General features: G+C 36.3%; 1 protein-coding gene and 1 pseudogene across 6 annotated transcripts in view; one reads left to right on the top strand and one right to left on the bottom strand.

Annotated features, from left to right (window-relative positions):
• Positions 1–12,476, bottom strand: part of ap3b2 (adaptor related protein complex 3 subunit beta 2) — a 103,154-nt gene extending 90,678 nt beyond the window's left edge. For 4 of the 6 annotated variants that reach the window (XM_030136082.1, XM_030136085.1, XM_030136086.1 and 1 more), the window contains exon 1: positions 12,229–12,475. In XM_030136082.1, coding sequence (XP_029991942.1) covers positions 12,229–12,341 — 113 coding nt within the window. In that variant the 5' untranslated portion in view covers positions 12,342–12,475. Of the gene's footprint in view, positions 1–12,228 lie in introns of all 6 variants that reach the window. The other 2 variants (XM_030136083.1, XM_030136084.1) reach the window with 1 other exon arrangement.
• Positions 12,477–14,131: 1,655 nt separating this feature from the next.
• On the top strand, positions 14,132–23,791 carry LOC115420379 (WD repeat-containing protein 78-like; annotated as a pseudogene).
• Positions 23,792–23,995: the final 204 nt, after the last annotated feature.

Genomic DNA, 23,995 nt, shown 5'->3' with positions numbered 1-23,995 from the left:
AGTAGCAGCCTGTTCAGTTAAATGCAGTTTAAATGCTCAGTGTACAGTATTTGAGGTGTTACATTTTTTAATTTATACTTTTTATACTATATAACACAGGTGTCAAACATGTGGCCCGGGGGCCAAAACTGGCCTGCCAAAGGGTCCAATCTGGCCCCTAGGATGAATTTGTGAAATACAAAAATTATAATGAAGACATTAACAATCAAGGATGTTAAAATCATTTTAGGTCAAGTCAATCAAAAGTGGATCAGACCAGTAAAATATTAACATAATAACCTATAAATAATGAAAACTGCAAATTTTCCTCTTTGTTTTAGTCTAAAAAAAAAAAAGTAAAATTAGAAAAAAAAAAAGTTACATTTAAAGACTATCCTTTTACAAAATATATGAATATCCAGAACAAATATGAACAATCTGAAATGTCTTAAGAGAAATATGTGGAATTTTAACTATATTCTGCCTGTTACTAAATCTTTAAGTTGTGATTCACATGCATAAATGATCAACTTAGGTGTAACATTGTTAACATTGCACTTTTTTTTTCTTAAGAATTTTCCGGTTGTTCATATTTGTTCATGTTATGTTCAAGTACAGTTTGTAGGTTTAAACATTTTTACTTTTTTTCACTCAAAAACATAGAGAAAACTTTGGACTTGACATTATTCATCAGTTCTTATCCTATTGTTTATATCATTTTACTGGTCCGGCCCACTTTATCTCATATTAGGCTGTATGTGGCCCCTGAACCAAAATGAGTTTGACACCCCTGCTATATAATATTCTAATAGTTAATTTTTTTCAAGTGAAATGATCAGTCATCAGTGTATTTTCCTTAATAATCAAGTACACAGACTCAAAACACAAATTTGCAAATCCACAGTATTTCACCAAAGCGTTAAAGGGTTTTTCCACTAGTAATACACCAGGCATCCACCAATCACATAATATAGTCATGAAAATCTTTAAAAATCAGTCAGCAGCTCCTATATTTATATTTTTTACATTTATATCTGCCTGTTTTTAGGATCTGAGAATCTAAAAATAAAACAAATTGTGTGGATTGTGGAATGATTAATACTAGAATATGTCACTTTAACAATATTTTATGAAAATATTAGTACTTAAACCTTGACAGCAAAATCAGCTGCAGCCACCTCTGATGAAAACATTACAGGTAACAGAAGTTTAGCTCTGAGTGACACGAATCAACTACAAAATCCAAAAAACACTGGTGAGTTTGTGTTCAAGGACAGTGAAGAGCTTTAAAGATACAGAGAAAAGACACTGAAGAAACATTTAACATCTGCCTGTTGCAGGGCGGCAACAATGAGCAGCGAGCTCACGGTCATGTTTACAGACAAACTGGTTAATCTGCTTCCACTGAGGAGATCTGAATAACAAAGCCCAGCCTACACTTCAATCAATTAATGCCAACAGAATTACAAAGTCAAACATGGTGTAAGCAGCTTCAATAGCAGTCATTCTCCATTAAAAAAAAAAAAAAAGAGGTCACAGTTTACTGCCTGAAAACATCTACAGTGCCTGAGCGCCCTCTGCTGGTGGAAAAAACACAACTCATAGTAAGAGGAATGCATGTAAATGTGCTTCGATGCAGTTTCTCTTACAGATTATCTGTGACTGAAATCTTGGATATTTGATGTTGTTTAGACGTAAATTGTCAGATTTTACAAACTGACATTCCTCTCACATTATTATTGTTGTTAATTGATGATGGTCCTCTGATAATCTATGAAAAGTCCTAAACATTCCATTATTTTACATTATTATGTATACATACAGCTTTGGCAATATCTATCAGACCAGCTGTGATTTTCTCTAGGAATTTAGCATAAGAGCTTTTTCATGTGAAGGAACATGAATATTAACAGTTTCTAGATTATTTTTCAGTATCACGTGTTTTTAATTCATGCCATTTTGTATTGAGAACATTTTGTTTTGCTTTAAATCCATGTTATATACACGGTTCCATTGTTTTTTCTGTGTTTATGGGTGACTTAGGTGAGCATGGAGGGTGTCTGGGAATCCTCCTTAAAAATATAGAATTTCACATTATTTTGGACCATTATTATAACCATATCTGTGTTAGACATCCCAGATAGCAAATATTTTGGCAGTATTATGGCATACATTTGGCATTTTGGCTTTCTTTTGGCATTATGAAAACCTTTAGGCTTAACTGTGGTATGATTAAGGTTATCCATAATAGATATGGAGGCACCAGCAATATATGGCTGAGTTATGGCATATGTCTGGTTAACCAAAAGACTGGGCAAAGAGCGGGATCAAGTATAGGGATGGTATGGCATGTTTTGACTACTTTTTGGCTGGATTATGGGGATTTGGGGCTTTTCTGGGACAATTATGGCTATATTTTGGAAGTCTGCAATTAGTTTTGGGTGAATTTTGGCTTCCTTCTGGTTTGATTTTGGCTTGCCTATTTTGGGGCACTTAGGGCCCATACATACGCCCAGAACTTTGCCAAATGGCATGCCAGTTTTGGGCCAGATTTAAGCCATAATGATTTTGCTATCTGGGATGTTGGATAAGGTGGTGTAGATTGTACATAAACAACATCCACAAAGCTAAAAAAACAAAAAACAAAAACAAAAACAAAAAAAGCTTGTTAAGACATTGACTGTAGACCAACTGCAATTTGGAAAAAGTCTGTTGTTGATGCTCTCTGCATTGGTTTTATATTCATTTGGTGGTATACACAAAAGTTGTGATGGTAGAGAAATTCCTGCTTATTTTGTTTTTTTCCTCACATTTACACACAAGAAATGTCTTAACACAGGGGTGTTAAACTCATTTTAGTTCGGGGGCCACATTAAGCCAAATTTGATCTGAAGTGGGTCGGACCAGTGAAATAATAACATAATAACATATAAATAATGTCAACTCCAAACTTTCCTCTATGTTTTAGAGCAAAAAAAGTAAAATTATGCGATGAAAATGTTTGCATTTACCAACTATCCTGTAAAACACTGTGAATAACATGAACAAATGAAAATTTCTTAAGAAAACTAAGCGCAGTTTGAACAAAATTATGTCTCAGTTTATCATTTATGCATGTAAATTGCAACATACAAATCACTGTGGATCAACAAATACACAAAACATTAATAACAGGCAAAATATTGTTAAAATTACATTTCAGACGTTTCAAAATGTTCATATTTGTTAAGGTTGTTTGTGTTTTTGTGAAAATTTAGTTTGTTTTAGTGTAACTACAGTAAAATGACATGAAATTATTTACATTTACAAAGGGAAAAACTTGGAGCTGTGAGGATTTATAGATTATTATGATAGTATTTGACTGATCCGACCCACTGGAGATTTAAGTGGTCTGTTTGTGGTCCCTGAACTAAAATGACTAATATCTTCAGTGTAATTTTTGCATTTCACAAATTCATCCCAGGGGCCACACTGGACCCTTTGGCGGGCCGGATTTGGCCCCTGGGCCGCATGTTTGACACCTGTGTCTTAACAAGTCACATTTATAACATATATGGATTTGCACTGTGTCACAGTGGTCTCATAATGGGCTCTATGCACAGCCCCACTACTTCCTGAACTTCAGGTGGGTCCTTTATTTCCTGTCTTTCCTTATTGGACACACTGATTAATCCAGGTGTGCCTAATTAATCATGTGGTCACAACAAGAAGTAGCAGACACACCTGGATTAATCAGTGTGTCCAATAATGAAAGACAGGAAATAAAGGACCCACCTGAAGATCAGGAAGTAGTGGGGCGATGCATAGAATCCATTAAACTCATAAGTTGTACAAACTGAATGATAGTGAAGCCTGTGTGGCTCCAAATAGTAAGAAGAAAAGTTTTCATTTATTTGTTTCATTCAAAACGAAGAGATAATGTTAATGTCCATATATCCAAACCTCCTGGTAAAATGTAGACCATCTAATACACAGGTGTCAAACATGCAGCACGGGGGCAAAATCCAGCCCGCCAAAGGGTCCAATCCAACCCGTGGGATGAATTTGTGAAATGTAAAAATTACACTGAAGATATTTTCAATCAAGGATGTTCAGTCTAAAGTGGGTCAGACCAGTAAAATACTATCATAATAACCTATAAATAATAAAAGGAGCTAATTTTTTCTTTTTGTTTTAGTGTCAAAAAAGTAAAATTACACAAAAATGTTTACATTTACAGACTGGCTTTTCACAAAAAATATGAACCTGAAATATCTTAAGAAAGGTATGTGGTATTTTAACAATATTCTGCCTATTATTTAATGTTTTGTGTATTTGTAGATCCACTGTGATCTGTAAATTGGGATGCACATGTATAAATGATAAACTGAGGTGTAATATTGTTAAAATTACACGTATTTTTCTTAAGAATTTTCAGGTTATTCATATTTGTTCATGTTATGTTCAAGTACGGTTGGTAGATAGAAACATTTTAATTATGAAATTTTGCTTTTTTTGACTCAAAAACACAGAAAAAACTTTGGAGTTGATGTTATTTCTAAGTTCTTATCCTATTATTTACATTATTTTACTGGTCCGGCCCACTTTATTTCATATTAGGCTGAATGTGGCCCCTGAACTAAAATGAGTCTGACACCCCTGATCTAATATCTCAGATCTTGGTCTGAAACATAAATGTGTCATGCCCTACTCTGTTCCTTCAGTAACGGTGATACAAGTAAAAAACTGCCATCAAATGTTGCTTTACAAATAAAACCCTTGTCTTTGTCATGGGGATTGTAAAAGTATATATACACTTTATGGAGGAAACTACTTCCACACTACAGCTGAAGAAAGACCGATGGCAAATTTGAGAAAATAGGACCGCTATTCACAGGAAATGGACAATGAATAGGATTTTCTTACTCTTGTCTTACTTTTCATTATATTCTTTTGTTTCCTATGCGATACGTCATCAGGGAAAGTTTCTGCCCCAGTTTCTGTGCTTTTCCTCATCAGTGTCTGACCTTATATTCTATGTTCCTTTGTTTTTTTGTTTTAGAAAAGTGAAAAACTCTTTTAGTGTGGGATATTAGAGCAAAATTCAGTTATATGTAGATGCACTGAGATGGTAAAACATTTAATAGCAGCAGGGGTGTCAAACTCATTTTAATTCAGGGGCCACATTCAGCCCAATTTGATCTCCAGTGGGCCGGACCAGTAAAATAATGACAATGAAAAAAGTAAAATTATATTATGATCAGATTTACATCTACAAAGTTTCCTTAAAAATCTAAATAACATGAACAACTTGAATTATCATAAGAAAAACAAGTGCAATTTTAACATTTTACCAAAATTCTGCCTCGTTTTTATCAGTTTATCATTTACACAGGTGCATTACAACCGCACAAAACATTTAGTAACAGGCAGAATATTGGTAAAATTGCATTTACTTTTCTTAAGACATTTCTGTTTGTTCATATTTGTTCAAGTTATTTTCAGTATAGTTTGGTAATGTAAACATTTTCATGTAATTTTACTTTTTTACACTAAAAAAACAAAGAAAATTTGGGGTTGTCATTATTTATAGGTTATTATGATAATATTTAACTGGTCTGACCCACTTGAAATCTAATTGGACTGTATGTGTCGGCACGTGGAACCTGAGTTAAAATGATTTTGACACCACTGACTGTCAAAATCTTCAGTGTAATTTTTGTATTTCACAAATTCTTCCCACGGACCGGATTGGACCCTTTGGCGGGCCGGATTTGGCCCCCAGGCCGCATGTTTGACACCTGTGGTACACAGTATAATAGACCATGTTTTAACTTTTTCCAGTACATATCTGATTCCTTTAAAAACTTTGTATATGTATTGCTGTTTTACATTAATAGCTCACATTGCTTTGCTTTGCTTTGCTTTGCTTTGCACGTATGTTGCATTGTTGTATGACTGCCTAATTTAACCTCTGACTCAGGGATAACAGCTGAAAATTAATCATTTGACTAACACTGACACATTTACAGTATTGTTGATTGACAGGTACTGTGACTGAATAAACAAATGAGCAAATAAACTAATGAGCATACAGGGACGCTGATGAGTCAGAGCAGTGTCAGCACAGCTATTCAATGTAGCACTGAAAAACAAAAAAAAACACACTTTTTCTATAATATTCTCAGTCAAATCCAGTAACTATTTACAATTCAACATGTATAAGCACAACTGCTGCGTCACTAGCATATATGGCCCACCCACGCAACAGAGAAAAGTACAGAATAAGAGTTTATCTGTGCAGGTTTTCACTGGCTTTGGATGATGTATCCCATCTGAGTCATATTCAGCTGTATGGTGAGATTTTAGCCAATGTACCTGAGTCCCAGCTGTTTGTGACCATTTCTGATTTAGCACATAATGAGGTGACCATGTGAGCAACTCAGCAGAATGAATTTACATGAATCAAACATCCTTGATGTCTAATAGCATCTGATTGCTTTTCCTCCAAGGCTCAATCCTCAATAGATGACAATGAATTGAAAAGTTGCAAAGTTGTAAAACCATACTTAAAAACATTTAGATGTATTAGAGATTGTCTTAAATACTTTCACCCATGCAATAATAATGTCACATTTAACTACGTTATTGTGTTGTATGGTGATATACAATCAAGCAATTACAATTTTGGACAGGAATCCAGTAAGATCACATCATTGTTATATTCTTAAGAAATCAAATATGTTCAAAACAGTTCATTAAATTTCTAATGCAAACCTCATCTATAAATGCCTAACATTACCAGACAGTTCTGGTGCTCAGTGACATCATGGTTCCTCTAAAGCAGGGGTGTCAAACTCATTTTAGTTCAGGGGCCACATTCAGCTAAATTTGATCTGCAGTGGGCCGAACCAGTAAAATAATAACATAATAATATATAAATAGTGTCAACTCCAAACTTTTCTCTATATTTTACAGTGAAAAAAGTAAAATTAAACAATGAAATGTTTACATGTACAAACTGTCCTTTCAAACAATGTGAATTACTTGAACAAACTGAAAGAATAAGTGTAATTTTAACAATATTCTGCCTCAGTTTATCATTTACACATGCTCATTATAATGTACAGATCACAGTGGATTTACAAATACACACAACATTTAATATCCAGCAGAATATTGTTAAAATTACACTTATTTTTCTTAAGACATTTCAGGTTCTTCACATTTGTTCACATTATTCACATTTTTTGTGAAATTATACTTTGTTTTAGTGTAAATACACTACCAGGCAAAAGTTTGGACTCACCTGGTTTTTCTTTATTTTTATGACTATTTCCATTGTAGATTCTCACTGAAGGCATCAAAACGATGAATGAACACATATGGAATTATGTAGTTTAAAAAGGTGTGAAAAAACTCAAAGCATGTTTTATATTTTAGATTCTTCAAAATTGCCACATTTTGCTTTTATTACTGCTTTGTGCATTCTTGGCATTCTCTTGATGAGCTTCATGAGGTAGTCATCTGAAATGTTTTCCAAAAGTCTGGAAGGAGTTCCAAATGATGCTGAGCTCTTGTTGGCCATCTGTGGTCCATCTCATGTCATTTAAATAAGAAGGTGAGTCCAAACTTTTGCCTGGTAGTGTACATGAAAATATTTACATTTACAAAGAGACAAATGTGGAGTTGTGAGTATTTATAGATTATGATAGAATTTTACTGGTCTAACCCACTGGAGATTGAATTGGTCTGCATGTGGAACCTGAACTAAAATGATTGTTAATTTCTTAATATCTATTTTTGCATTTCACAAATTCATCCCAAGGGCCGGACTGGATCCTTTGGCGGGCCGGATTTGGACCCCAGGCCGCATGTTTGACACCTGTGCTCTAAAGTCTCCCCTAAAGTCCGGTGGTAACTGTTCAGTGCCGTTACATAAATCCTCATTTAAACAAACTGCTTTTTCTGCTCATGAAATCATTATGTGAAACTCTGCCTTCAGAACTCAAATTGGACATTGACTGAAATCATCTTACACCGAATTTGAAACAATTTTTAAAGAGGGAACAGTCATGTTGTCGCAAACTCACTCTGTCTTTTATCATTCTAAAATTATTGTATTTTTTTGGACATTAGTCTGTATTGTGTTCTACTGCAGTTTACAGTTTTTATGTTGTAGTGTTTCAAGTGCTTTAAAAGCCCAGCTCAAGACTAGCATTGCAAATTAGCATTCTGCACATACATATAAATGCAATACCTGATTTCTCAAAAAATGAAAAATGCAGAGAAGAGTATTATAATAAATGGTGATAAATCACTTAAATAATGTTAAATGTAGAGTAAAATTTATTTGGAAGCTGCCAGAAAAATAGATTCAAGGGTTATAGGGGTCATCAGAGTGAGGTACAGGCTCTTAATGTGTGCTATGTTTATCTGGTAACATGCATTATGTGTAGAAATACAATCAAAAACCATAACCAGCATCCTTAAGATATTCAGTAGAGGAGTAGTAGAGAGTGTGTTGACATATGGCATCTCAACACTGATCTCAGAAGGTTGTGAGAACAGTACAGAAAGTAACTGGTCTGTCACTTCCCTCTGTTCAGGAAATATCCCAGACCTGCTGCACAAACATGGCCCTGAACATCACAAGAGACTTTTCACACCCTCCACAAATTCTCTCAGCTGCTGCCCTCTCAGAAATGATACAGAGGTGTTAATTATGACACCTCTAAACCTTAACAGCATCCTACCTCAGGCTGTCAGATTTTGAAACATGCCATTATGATGGACTTTGTATTTTTCTCATTGCTGCCTACATACTGGTTGGACCATCAGAGTGTGCACTGTGACATATGTATGTGTCCGTGGTTTTATTTAGAATTTACTTGTTTTTATAATCATGTTTCACATTCATATTTTATCCAGTTTTATTTTCTATGTTTTATTCTACTGAGCTCTATTCTTATGTTACTTTGTTAAATTGTAATTTTAAGAAAAAATTATATTCTCTCATCTTATTTTTCAGTTTTTGTAATTTTATATTCACTCTATTCTTATTTGTGCAGCACTGTGTTTGGAAATATTGCTGCACTGACTGGAGTTGCACTCCTAATTTCATTGTACGCACAATGACAGTAAAGGCTATTCTATTCTATTTTATTCTATTCTATTCTATTCTATGTTGTTTTTTATGATGATCTCTGAGAAAACCTCTCTCATTGTCTCCGAATCCGGATCCGAATCAATAAAAACATAAGGTCGAAGGCCCAGGTCCAGCTGAGATAACACACTAACAAGGTCAGTCTGGTTCTTATTCTGGCCCGGTTCCACTCCTCCAGTCAGACCTGGCCCGTTAACGTCCGCCTCATTCTGTGACCACGAGAGGAAGTAATGAGTCACTCTGTTGGTCTCCCATGGTGGAGAAAACTAATGCTGCAGGGCCTTTGACCGAAGGCTCAGAAAGTGACCAGATGGGACGAGAACCATTAAGAAACAACTTCTAGAGTCAAAGAAAATGACAAAGTACTAAAAGCTAGGAGAACTGTTGTTGTTTTCTCCACTGGATAAAGCTCTAAATGAAAACAATGGAAATTGACTCTGAAATGGTAGTGTTCCTTCTACATGGGTGAGAGTTATGAGGCTTATGAAAGTATAAAATTATTAAATGATGTTATTATCTACATTAAGTTGCTGTTTGTTGATCCATGGTTCAGACTAGACTGTGACAGTTCTGACCAACTTCAGTGCAGCTATTGACAACACAAACCGAACAGAAAACAGAGGGTATTTGTAGTTTTACTGTGGCTGTTTTCAGTCTAAAAACAGAACGAAGCTAACAGAGCTATGATGTAAACTATCAGCTGATGCAGCACATAAAGATGTTAAGACACAGTATTATTATGACTGACTATCAGGATAATCATCTATGAGTTTAAGTTTGAAGAAGAAAGCTCAAAGATACCATAATACAGATGTGTGTAAACACTAGGGATGGGTACCGAATTTGGTACTTTTATTATATCGACCAAACTCCGTCAATACTACCAAGTATTGATTCACATAAAGTCACACGGTACCATATTTCGGTACTTGAATGCATCCTTGCGTTGCATGTATCGGAGAGAGAGTGGAAGAGTGTCTGCCTGATGTGACAATGTCAAGCTGACAAGACAATATCTGTAATGCCAAAAGGTAAAGCCAGCCACAGCAATACCTCAAACCTGAGGAAACACTTAGTCAAACATAATATACACCTGAGGGCTGAGCAATGTATAATATTGGAATGCCCCAAAGGAGTGCTGGCTATGACTCCCACGTCAGGCACCGTCACTGCACCTGCAGCAGCTGGCGGTTCTTCACCTACAGCCAGCATCAGGGAGAAGAAGTGGCGTCAAAAAAAAAAAAAAAAAAATCAGTGGAGTGGGTTCAGCTCTTGTCAGAAAAAATAGATATGTTGGTGATCCTGAAAAAGAACTGCTGAGCAGGTGCAGTACAGTTCATACTAGAGGGAGTGGTTTTTGTTTGTAATACTTTAGTTTGAAAAATGTTATATATGTTATATTTATTTTTAAGTTATTTGCCTTCCCCCACACACTTTTCTCAAGTTTTATGTTATGTTATTTCACTTGTGATGTTGAGAAATAAATATTCAGAATTCAGAAGCTTTTACTGTTTTTTTGTATAGACAAAATGACTTTTAATCACCACACATAGACACAATAAGTACTGAAAACCATTGTACCATTGTATACCGGTACCAGTTCCCAGGAACCAAGTATCGGTACTGTATCAGTTTAACTGTTAAAGGTGCCCATCCCTAGTAAACACAGAGCTTTATACTTAATCAGTGACTGATACAGTCTATGATACATAGCATTGATTGATTGGTGGTTTGGTAGTTTTAAATGTGACTTCCCCCGGCACATAGCACATGCAACCCCTTTAAAACTGTCATTTAGAAATACGGCAAATCTGACTTTAAATACAAACTAGATGTCTTCAAGGCATCTTTTGATCTGCAAATATCATTGTTTACTAGATTTAGATGAACAACAAACCACTAGGCAAAATGCATATTAGCCTGGCATCACTTCAGACTCAACATTGTCAGAGTTCTAATTATTCTGAGTGAGTGATACAGTCTGTGGATACATAGTGTTGATTCCTTGGTGGTTTTGGTAGATTTCAGTGTGTTCTGGTATGTGACTTCCCCCTGCTGGTGACAGTTTGGAATATCAACATTACACAAAACCCCTTCAAGTTAGTAGAATTTTAGTTTTTTTCCACAGATCTTATAAAAAGTCTCCAAATGACCTGCCTTTACTCTTATCCTAAGAATCCTTTTAAAATCCTTTAAAACCGTCATTTAGAAATATGGCAAATCTGACAATAAATACAAACTAGACGTCTTCAAGGCATCTTTTGATCTGCAAATATAATTGTTTACTAGATTTAGATGAACAACAAACCACTGAGGCAAAATGCATATTAGTCTGGCATCACTTCAGACTCAACATTGCCAGAGTTGTAATTATTCTGAGTGAGTGGTACAGTCTGTGGATACATAGTGTTGATTCCTTGGTGGTTTTGGTAGATTTCAGTGTGTTCTGGTATGTGACTTCCCCCTGCTGGTGACAGTTTGGAATATCAACATTACACAAAACCCCTTCAAGTTAGTAGAATTTTAGTTTTTTCCACAGATCTTATAAAAAGTCTCCAAATGACCTGCCTTTACTCTTTTCCTCAAATACCCTAGTACATGTGTGTTGTTTCCTCAGACAGTCTGCTGTGGTGTGTTTGGTGTGTGTTCGTCGTGTTGTGTGTGCGGTCGCTCAGTGCGCTGTCCAGGAGGGTGGTGCTGAAAAGCCGGAGCTGCGGCCTGGCATCCCGTCTACCAGGCCTTCCACATTTCATCTTCCAAACACAACAGACACACACCCCACACCCTCCGCTGCTTTAACCAACACCCGTACACGTATATCGCATTAAATAAACACCAGAACCGACCTTGGGCTGCTGCTTTTGCCACTAAATCACGGTGTCAGACTCAAAGCAGACGCCGCTTTCAAAGACGGGCCTGATCACAAACAAAGTTGAGAACTATGTGTCTGTTTATGTGGCTTTTCTGCTCACAATTAACACTCTGATATGACAGGAAACTGCAGTAACAGTGCACCTCCCCCGGGCATAAGGTGTCCCGGTATATCCGCATTTATGTGAGAATAAAAACGGCGTCAAGCGGCGCCTCGGCAGGTGTCTCCGTACCTTTTGTAGTCGGAGGAGAAAATCCCTCCGCTGGCCGGGTCGTGACCATATTCCGGCTCCGCCACACTGGAGGAGCCTCCTTTCTCATCGTTAAAAGCAGAGCTGGCCGACATTTCCGTGGCTTTCTTGTTTTTTTTTTTTTCTCCCTCACGGAGCTGTGGATGGAGATTTAGTGCAGAAGGCGGCAGGGTTTGCGGCTCTTAAAGGCGCACAGACACATAAACCCTATCGCGGAGGATTGAGGATGCTCGGTGCAGAGGGGGGCGGGCTGGTGGTGCACGAGGAGGGGGATGGAGCACGGATTTGATGATCTGGTCACGTGACTCTGACAGTTTGTTGTCCTCTTAATGCATTCATACTGGAGCCTGAAACCCGGAAGTGCTCTTTCAAAGTCCCCTCAGCTGATTTTCAGTGGAAATGTTAAGTCAAATTAAAGTACTAACAGCACATGGCACATTGTGTTATTTTAGGTATGTTAAGTATTGTGAGCAAAATGCACTTAAAACATGAAAATTAATTATGTATTAAAATTAATGTTTTAGATTATTACTGCTGCATTAATCTGTATATTGCATTTTAATGCATTAGACCCTCTTCATTAACCCTCAGAGACATAGACTGTTTTTATTTTTTGTGTTATTTATTTATTTATTTATTTATTTTCTTGACAACTGAAAACTTTCAAATGAATTTTCTGCACATTTAACTTTAATAAGCAGTTTATCATTCCGCATTTGATAAACCAGAGTTTGAATTTACTGAGCTTTTAAACACAGTCTGTAAATATTATGTAGGAAAATGCCTGATTTCCACAAAACAAAAAAAAAATATATATATATAATGAAAAATATTCTAATGAGTTGTAATAAATCACAAGGTTAAATTTAGAGGAAAAAAATTATAATTTGAAAGTCACCACAGAAATAGTTGTAAGTCTGTAAAATAATAGTAATAAAATGAATAAATAAGTAAAGAAATACTACTACTACTACTACTAATAATAATAATAATAATCATCATCATCATCATCATCATATCATTATTTATTATTATTATTATTATTATTATTGTTGTTGTTGTAATTATGATAATAATAATAAATAATAATAATAATAATAATAATAATAATAATAACGATAAGGACAATATAATAATAATAATAATAATAATAATAATAATAATAATAATAATAATGATTTAGTTGATTGAAGACGGCACCTATGGTTAAATTATCATTTATTACCTTTTATGTTATTTCTCCCTCTCTCTCTCTCTCTCCTCTCTCTCTCTCTCTCCTCTCTCTCTCTCTCTCTCTCCTCTTCCTCCCTCCTCCCTCCCTCCTCCTCTCTCTCCTCTCTCCCCTCTCTCTCTCCCTCCATCTCTCTCTCTCCTCCTCTCTCTCTCCCTCTCCTCTCTCTCTCTCTCTCCCCTCTCCTCTCTCCTCTCTCCTCTCTCTCTCCTCTCCTCTTCCTCCTCTCTCTCTCTCTCTCTCTCTCTCTCTCTCTCTCCCCTCCCTCTCTCTCCTCCTCTCTCCCTCTCTCTCTCTCTCTCTCTCTCTCTCTCTCTCTCTGTCATAGTTTGCGAAAAGGTTGCTCTTAAAGAAGAAAAATGGCTAAACACTGATGGAGAAAACTATTAACTGTTAAGTACGTAGGTCTGGTTTAACATAAAGCTGTTTCTACTGATGTAACACCTGTGAATACAACACAAAATGATCAGCCCATCTAAACCAAACAGAAGTACAGGGTAAGAGTGGTCACATTTTTCTACTGTTAGCTTCAGTTAGCTAGCATAACTAACTGTATGCTAATTGGAAACAATCACTGACGGCTATGCTAACACAAAGTTGTACACAAATATTTTTTACATCATTGCCACTTTTTTCTCTAGCTCTTCTCAAAAGATGAAATCTAGCATATCAGGAATTCGTGGAAGGAGCTCAGGACAAGGAAGGAGCATAGGAGGTTCTCTGATTGTTGGTGGCAAGGTGAAAAAGGTCAAGGAAGCACACCCAAAGAGAGCCAGGGTAGGTTTTCTAAACTACACATGAATTCTTTCAAATAGTCAGTTGGTTACTGTAAGGTTTAAGCTTAGAAAAATCAGGTAGTTTATTTACTGTTATGGATGGGTATTGTTAAGATTATCTACTGCTACTTTTGTTCATACTGTTTATTATCTGGTGCTTTGACGGTGTTGTTGTTAGTTGATAATTGAAATGATGAGCAGAATTATTTGCTTTAATTTCTCATTTGTTTCTTAGGTTTGTAATATTTTAATGATAATAATGTGAGATAAATATCATGTATAATTATTTACTGCAGGAGAGAATAATCTTCCATTCATCATTTAAAGTGACTGCAGGACTGTCAGTATTTTCTCATTGTGGGGGCTTTCCTGCAGCCTCCAGATCTCTAAACCTCTGCTCTAAATCCATGACAGATCAGATGTTCTGACCATTTCACATCAAATACTCTGGTCTTCACTAATCTGGTTGGCTCCAGGACCACTGGGTTCACAACCCTCTGAAGTTAAACTGTTGCTGAAAATATGTGTGAAACTGTACTACAAAAAAACAAAAAAAGAAAGAATACCTCTCAGTTAGTAGAACAATTTATTGAAAGATGTCAACACCTAATAAGTTTGAATGACCACAATAATGAGTGGCTGCTATGTTCACATGTAAATACCTTTACATCTCATTAATGATGTGCTTATGTGTGTAAATATAGACATGTACAGCTATTGATATCCTAATCTGGATATTGTAATGTTTTCCAGATTAGCATCACTGCAAAGCAGAATAATTAGAGCAAAAGTAATTTTGTACACAAACAAAACTAAACCATAAACATCTTGAACAAACGGTAAAGAGGAACGCTTCATGGACCTCCAGGCAGTAATGAAAAATAATAAAAGAGGCGCTCTATGGCGAAGAGACCATCAATGCGCAAAAAATACAAAACCAAGGCACTTTTTTATAATTTTAAAATGCCTTTATTAATTATGGCATGTGTCAATAGATCTCACTGTGCCCCAATGCGCTCCAACCTGCTGGCCTTCATCAGGGGGACAAAAACTGTAACATGTTACCTAAAGTATTAAACAGACAGAAACTAACAGCTTTCCCACTGCAACTGAGGTGATGCAAAACTATAAGACATGCCACATTTCTGCGCCTATATTTAGTATTTTATAATTTTCCTTTGAAAATCATGTTTCCTTTGAGAAGTAAGCTTAAAAAAAAAAGATTTGTCTTTCTTATTCTTCTCAATTTTATTATAAGTAAGATTTATTTTATTGTCTTCTCTCTACACCAGTGGTTCTCAAACTTTTTACAGTGGAGTACCCCCGAAATATACTTTTTTAGCCAAGTACCCCCAACTCTCACTTCAGCATTTTGATGAAAAAAAATTGGCAAAATTTCTTCCTGCGCCAAAGGTGTGTTTATATTTTCAAAAGTTTGTAACAAACAACATATATTTAACTGTAATATATGAAAAATAACACATTTTTAAAGTATATTTTTAGTGCAAAATATAAACTGAAAAGTGCCTTCTTTCATTGACACGAAAAATAAATAAATTGGTCATTAATTAATAAATTAACTTTTCATCAACAAGAAATAATTACTTAGCTACACAAATAAACTAATTTGATTGATATAAACACAAATTGTTATTAAACAAGATGATATACTATTATATGAATGTAGTTTTGTGTTTTATATTTCAGCATTAATTCTCAATATTTATTGTGTATTTGGTATATAATGACTTATTTCAAGTACCCCTGGGCTTTTCTAAGTGCCCCTGGGGGTACTTGAACCCCACTTTGGGAACCCCTGCTCTACACGTTTTGCATGTGGGCTTCTCTGTCCCATGAGGCATATTGGGTCTCACAAACATTTCTAAATAAAGGTTGATGCAAACTGTTGAATTGAATCTGTGTCTAATTATACAAAGTCTATGGTCTATATTTGAAACTTTATTAACTTTCTATATAGTATTTTACATTAAATAAATTATTGTCATAAATCATGATCAGTTGCTGCTTATTTAAAGGAAACAAATCAGATAACAAACATATCTTTAGGTAGAACTTTTTTAGCTGGATAATGAGTTTGACATGAGAACATGGAAAGAAAGTTTCTCTGCTTGCCTTTTTACAGATTTGGATGATGACGGTGCTGATGTACACCTCGGCCTCTGTACCAGGCAGAACCAGGAGATGTACAGACAAAACATACCACATTCTGTCTGGATGATGTTGTCCTGTAGACATTCTAGTTTCCTTTCCTCCAGGTGAATGTATCAGAGCTGTAATGCTTAATAGAAAGGGGAAAAAAAAATCTTTAGCTTGTTCCAACTTCTTAAATGTAAGGACTGCTGTTGTAGACTGCTGGTTAAATTCTTAATCAATTGAAGTCATAAAAATAAAATGAAATAGGCTAACCTTCATCTGATGGAAACATTACTTATTATTTTGTGCAGTGTATAAATTGAAATATTGTTTGATTTTAAAAAACAGTTTAATAATATAATTCATAAAAAATTAAAGCAATCTCTAATCGATAATTTACCTACCAGCTGATGTAGTGAAATGAAAAAAAGTTAAAGATACTTAGTGCACTAAACATGTCACCTCTAAAATGCATCTTAATTTAGATTTTTTTTTTTTTTTTTTCCCCGAGCAGTACCACACCACGTCAGTGTACTAAAACCTCACACCCACCACCGGTTCATGGCGGTAATTTTTCATTTCTTTCATATATTTGTTAGTTTGCTGTATGCTTTCTGTTTGGCATTGCTGTTTTCTCCAAGTGATAATGATATCTTCAGTTGCTTAACCAGTGCATCATTCATCATTTATATATTCATATTTTTAATCTTTCACTCTCTAGTAGCAGAGACAGTGACTATGGAATATCCACTGGAACATATGTTTAATAGAAAAACATTCATGTTGGATGAGAACATCTACGTTTACTTCAGTGAGACCGACACCATTTCGCTGCTGGACCAGCCCCCTACCATGGTATCAGAGGATGATGAAGATGCTGACGCTGTCAAGTCAGTAAATGGTCCAGTGTCATGTATTTGTAGTGACAGAAATACAATAGGATAGAAAGTGGAATGTTTTAAGTTCTGATCACGTATACTGTTATGTTATGTAAAAGAAAATGTGCATGCCTGATCTATAGATGTCATAGCGATTCATGTTGATGTAATGGCGTATTCCTCTGTGGTGCTAAGAAGTGTTTTTACTTTGTACATACAGAGAAAGAAACAGTCGCTTTGCTGAGCTTTGCAAGACAAAACATAGCCGTTATAAATGTGGACGGTCGACGCAGACTTTGAACGGTGCTCTGAAAACTCAACCTGTTCAGACTGAAAAAGTTGTGACAGTGGATGCAGGTTGGTTTACATATATTTAATGCAGTCTTTGTCTTCATTCTTATTTTGTTCTTTGACAGATCAGTTATTTGCTTGTATATGCAACTTTAATAGAAGGAGCTGTTTATTTAGTTCATGTGTACTGTGGGATCTAATTTATTTAGAAAAACAGAGTTCATGTTCGTGTTCATGCTTTCTTTTCTTATAGTCATCATTTAATAGGTGTTATGTATTTATTTATTGTAATTTTGTTTGTTTGTTTGTTTTGTTTAGTTTTTTTCTTTCTCTCCTGCCCAGTTTAATCAGTTGAGGTTGTAGGTATTGATACCATTATAATTATCACCAGGGTTGTTATTGTTTTATTGCTGATATTTTTTGTGAGGGTCTTCGCCACCTTCTCCTTTCTTGCCCCCCCCCACCATGTCAGGTCCGGAATCGAAATGTGGTTCAATGAAACTCATAATAAAGACAGTAGAATATCAAGGGGAGCCTCATATACTTTATGAAGTTTCCCTTGGCAAAGCAAATTTGTTCAGCACCAAATGGAGCCAGACTACCATTCTGCTGTTATGATGCTGGACAAGACAAGTTAAAACAAAACAAAACAAAACAAAAAAACATACAGAGGTAGTGGGGCTGTCAGTTGATGAAGACAGCCATGTGCAAAGAAAACTACTGAATTCCTACACTTAGTGCATTGTAATAATCTTAATTTGTCAAACTGATGCAGTTCAGTTTATGTATTACAGTATCTGGGTACAGTAAATGTCATAGTTTTGTGCATGACTCTAGTGTATCAGTTTTTACAGCAGGCAATTAAGATTTTCTTTATGTCCATCCATAGACACTATGGCAACTGCCTGGGACATCTATGACTCTGTCCATAACGTAAATGAAATGTCTGGAAATGACAAAGCTGACTACCCAGAGACTACTGCAAGCAACAACAAAGATACACAGCAGAGAGGAGAAAGTTGTAGCCATGGTCTGGAGGGTCCCACAGGGCTGTCTGAGACATTCCAACAGAGTTTATTAAGTATGGAGAGGACTGTTGTGGCAAACATCTTTTATCCAAAACTGGCTGCTTATAGACAGTTGCCAATAGTTGAAGGTAATTCCCTGTTTTCTACTCTTATGTAAATACAGGGGTTGGACAAAATTGGAAACACCTTCACCTCAAGATGATAATGCCCCAATCCATACAGCTAGAATTGTTAAAGAACGGCATGAGGAACATTCTAATGAAGTTGAGCATCTCGTATGGCCGGCACAGTCCCCAGACCTCAACATTATTGAGCATTTATGGTCAGTTTTAGAGATTCAAGTAAGACGTCGATTTCCACCGCCATCGTCTCTAAAAGAGTTGGAGGGTATTCTAACTGAAGAATGGCTTAAAATTCCTTTGGAAACAATTCACAAGTTGTATGAATCAATACCTCGGAGAATTGAGGCTGTAATTGCCGCAAAAGGCGGACCTACACCATATTAAATTATATTTTGTTGATTTTTTAAGGTGTTTCCATTATTTTGTCCAACCCCTGTATGTATAGCCTATTGGATTTTATTACTTACTACCAGAGGTGGGTAATCCCAGCTCCATAGAGTAAAAGTCCTGCCCTGTATTTGTTCCAACCACTCACTGAACCAGCCCAGTTTGATGAGCACAACTCCTTATCCAGGTAGATGAAGGGATAATTAATGGAATCACCTGTGTCAAGTGAACAGGTAGAACCAATTCATGGCAGGATTTTTACTCTATGAAGCTGGGATTACCCACCTCTACTTACTACTGTTATTAGTTTTTGTATTGTTTATCTTTTGCACTAAGTCTGATCTAATCTAGTCTTTCTTTTTTTCCATATTTATTTGCTGGATATTGCCGTTTTTTGTTCCTATACAAGAAAAATAATTTTGGTCATTTACTAAATGTATGTGTATCATTTCCTAAGACCCTTACAGCACAGAAAAGCCTGGGACAAAGGATCGGTTTGAGGAGGATCAGAAGACCTCTGTAAGCCCGACTCTGGAGCGTTTCTGGGCCTTCAGCTGTGAACTCACTAAAGGATGCATCATCAACAGCATGACCTGGAACAAGAAGAACCCAGTAATAGAACTACAGCTGAACAAACCCTCAACACCAGAGTCATTATCATTTTGTATAGTAAAAGATTGATAATTGTTGGCTACAATATCAGATTCTGTACTTCACTGTCTCTGCTTATATATTAATTATGCTGCTGGTTTAAATGGAATGTTTCTCACATTGTTTGGACTTCCTCTGTGTAAGGATATCCTGGCAGTGGGCTATAGTAACTGTGACTCCAGGAACCCCCAAGCAGGACTCATCTGCTGCTGGACCCTCAAAAATCCCACAGTAAGTAAAAACCAAAAAATCCCTTTTCATGGAAGTCAAACATCCACAGGGGAATGAAAGGCACTAAAAATCCGCTGCTAGAACTAGTTTATAGACTTTTAAACAGATTTTAGACTTTTAACAGATTTTTTATTGTATGCACACAGCACTTTTTATATTTGATATTAGATATTGACAACAATATTTTTTATTTTGTGTTCAAGAGTCATACAACGAAATTTCATTCTAGTGCATTGTTTATTTTGTATGTGTCCTGGAGTGACAATAATGTGGTCTATCTAGCTATCTAGCTATCTATCTTTAGGCATTTCATGTACATAAGTTTATTTGAATAGTGAGAGTGAATCTCTAATTGTAATGTGTCCCTTGTTAAGTGGCCCGAGCGTGTCTTTCAGTGTCACAGTAGTGTGACGTCTCTGGATTTCTCAGCCAACATCCCTAACCTGCTGGGTGTGGGGATGCATGATGGCACTGTTGCCATCTACAATGTTTGTCCAAGGTGCAGATACTGAAGCATGTGTTGCCGACAGCAGGTGAGGGCTGCAGGATGGTATGTGTAAATATTCTTAAACTACACTTAAAAACCCTTTCTGTCAGCTTAAGCAATATTATATGTTTTTTACTTTGTAGAAATTGCCCCAAAAAGCACTTGAGCCCTGTCAGTCAGGTCAGCTGGACTAAAGAGGAGATGATACTGTTGAGAGAGGTCGAGGCTGAAGCTCTGGTCTCTGTTTGTGTAGATGGCAGGATTAAGAAGTGGTTTTTCAGCAGTGATGGCTTTGATTCCAGAGGTATTAGAAACAGCAACATACTGTGACATATAGTGTAAATGCAGTTTACAAAGTTGTTTTAAACTTAAGAGTTTTAAAGACAATTAATTGCTCTTATATTTAGAAAATAACATTTATTTCTCCTAACAGGAAATCAGTAAGAGATTCACCTTCTAGTTACATTAATGATAACCAACTTCATATATATCTTTTGAAAATGTTGTTTTTAGACTTGATGGAACTGAAGAAGATTCCAAAAAGGCAAAGAAAAAGAGATACGCAGAAAATGTCTCTTCTGTCAACTTAAGTGTCCTGCAATTTGTGACGTCTGGCCTTTGTTTTGACTTCCATCCCTCTGTAAGTTACCACAGATATTAGACACACCTAGGCATAGTCCTGCTTTGGCGGTGTGTTCATTTGACTTCGACCTCAGATTTCCTTGGAAATGCCTATTGGATTTTATTAATTCTTCAGGATTCCAGCGTCTATCTCATCGGGACAGGAGAAGGCCATATCCATAAGTGCTCCATCACCAACAGAAACCATTATCTGGAAACATATCAAAAGCACTTTGTAAGTCCTAATGAAGAAACCCTCTGACTATGACAAATCCTGCCCATGTTTGATTATGGTGACACCATCTATAGCAGGGGTGGCCAACCCTGGTCCTGGAGAGCCACAATCCAGCATGTTTTAGATGTATCCCTCTTCCAACACCTGATTCTAATGATAAGCCTATCATCAAGCTCTGCAGAAGCCTGATAATGACCATCAGGTGTGCTGGAAGAGGGAAACATCTAAAACATGCTGGATTGTGGCTCTCCAGGACCAGGGTTGGCCACCCTGATCTATAGGATGGCTTCTCATTCCACCCTCAGCAAACTTGACCCTCTCCAGCATTCTGCCATCCGTTTCGCCACAGGTGCTCCTTTCTCAACTCACCACTGTGACCTGTATAACCTAGTTGACTGGACCTCCCTCCACACCAGACGTCACTGGCTCCAGCTCATTTACAAGACCTTACTCAGAAAAAACCCTCTTTACCACTCCTCCCCTCTGCACCTCTCCCATTCTGCACTCAGTCTTAGGTCTAGTAATCTCATCAAACTCACTATCCCCAAAGCCTGCACTGTCTTCGGTCGCAGTGCTTTCCGATTTGCAGCAGCTAACGACTGGAACACTCTACAAAACACCCTCAAACTCACTGTCCTCACATCTCTCACTGTTTTAAGCAAACCTGGAACAAATTTAGTTGACTGTTGCACCTGTTGAGTATTTGTCTTGTACATGTCTCACGGTTATTGTTGTAATGTATTTATTTATTAACTGTTTGTTTCTGTAATTGTTTAACCTTGTTTTTACTTTTAGCCCCCTCACCCCCTACCCCTCAAGGAGCCATTGCTCTTTGATCAGGCTGCATTTATAAATAAGAAACTGTTCTTAATTGCTTGCCTGGGTAAATAATGGTTAAATAAATAAATAAAAATAAATGGGTTTGATACAAAACACTAAATGCAAATACAGTATTTGACCCAGAGTTAGGCACAAATTGTAGGATACCTGGAAAGTTTTGACTAAACCCAGGCTTTTCACTTTCATTTTCACTTTATTCAAGTATTGAGTTAAAATTATTACTATTATTTTATTATTACTATTGGATTTGTTTAATCTTTTAAATGGTATTCTATTTTATTTTGGTTCTATCCTGAGAGATTTTCTAAGAGAATGCTTTTTGTATTCATTTATTTATTTTATTTTTTATTTTTGTCCTATTAATGTTAGTTGTTAAGATAAAAATAAAAACATAACAGAAATAAGAATGCAGAACATGAATATAAATGAGTATGCAGACCATAGGACAACATGTCTTACATGATAAAATTTAATATTAGAATTATACTCTTGAATGTTTGTCGTCCAGGCAGTATTCTGGTCTTGAAAACCACAGATTAAAAAATGATAACCCTTCTATTATTTTCCATGTATAACAAACATGTAGAACCATCTGTTGACTGTATCATATATTGTTGGTCGTCAGGGCGCTGTGAACCACATTGACCGATCCCCCTTCTATCCTGATGTGTTCCTGAGCTGCTCTTATGACTGGACCATCCAGCTGTGGAAGGAGAAGACTCTTACCCCTATCCTGGGTTTCTCCTCCTCCCAGAGGTCTGTGGTCACAGTCAGATGGTCACCACACCAGCCTGATGTATTTGCAGCCATTAATGGACAGCAGATGGAGATCTGGGACCTGAATACAAACATGTGAGTCTGTCCTCAACTCAGGCTGATTCTCTTTCTTGCTGCATTTTTAAATGAAACAGACAGAAATAATCTTGCATCTACTTCTATTTCAGCCTGAATCCGATCATTGTGCATCGTGCTGCACCTGGCGTGGAGTTTACATCTTTGCTGTTTGCCAGAGCAACAGACTATGTCCTAGTAGGAGACAGTGATGGAGAAGTAACTGTCTACCAACTGAGGAACCTACGAGTAGACAGTGAGCAGGCAAAACTGAAGCTGCCAACCAACAGATTAATAGTTTTACATTTACATTCAGGTCAAAATACTGGACATAAAAATGAATGAGATGGAAAATTTACATATCAGCTCTAATTTTGTGTTTGGACTTGGAAAAAATAAATAAATGCTAGAGGAGATAGATATAAGACTTTTTCCTGAATTTTTGAGCATTGATCTGTACAAACCTGCCCAACCAAAGAACCAAAAAGTCAGTATGAGGTAAAACATTTGCATTGAGTAAACTACTGCATGACAAATAAACTATGTCCTTCCTTCTTTTTTCAGGTGGCCACTTTGGAAGAATTATTCACTCTGTTGTCTCTGAATAATTTTAAAGCACAAGCCTGTGATGCAGCTAAAATCTGTTTTCCACTTTAGGTTTATCAGACAGTATTACTGTAATTCTACCTGTTTTGGCTCTGTCATATAGGTTAAGGCTGCACCTTGAGAGATACACTAAGGGAATTCTTTTTCTATGTAATACTATATATTACTGTTCTATTAATTTGTGTTAAAATGAAAAAAATAAGTTTCTTTAACCAGTTTCAGCTTTTTAAAGCTGTTCATGCAAGAATAGACAAACACTTTAGGTAATGGATATATGTAATATTTGGTATTTGTGTGGAATGCAGTTTTTCCGTATGAGTAACTGAAAGTAGCTCATGTAGCCTTGATTTGAAGCTCAGTAGAGATGATATGTTGAAGTC

The sequence above is a fragment of the Sphaeramia orbicularis genome, chromosome 6 (genome assembly GCF_902148855.1).
Source record: "Sphaeramia orbicularis chromosome 6, fSphaOr1.1, whole genome shotgun sequence".
Taxonomy (NCBI): Eukaryota; Metazoa; Chordata; class Actinopteri; order Kurtiformes; family Apogonidae; genus Sphaeramia; species Sphaeramia orbicularis.
This window is presented reverse-complemented; position numbering and strand designations above follow the sequence as displayed.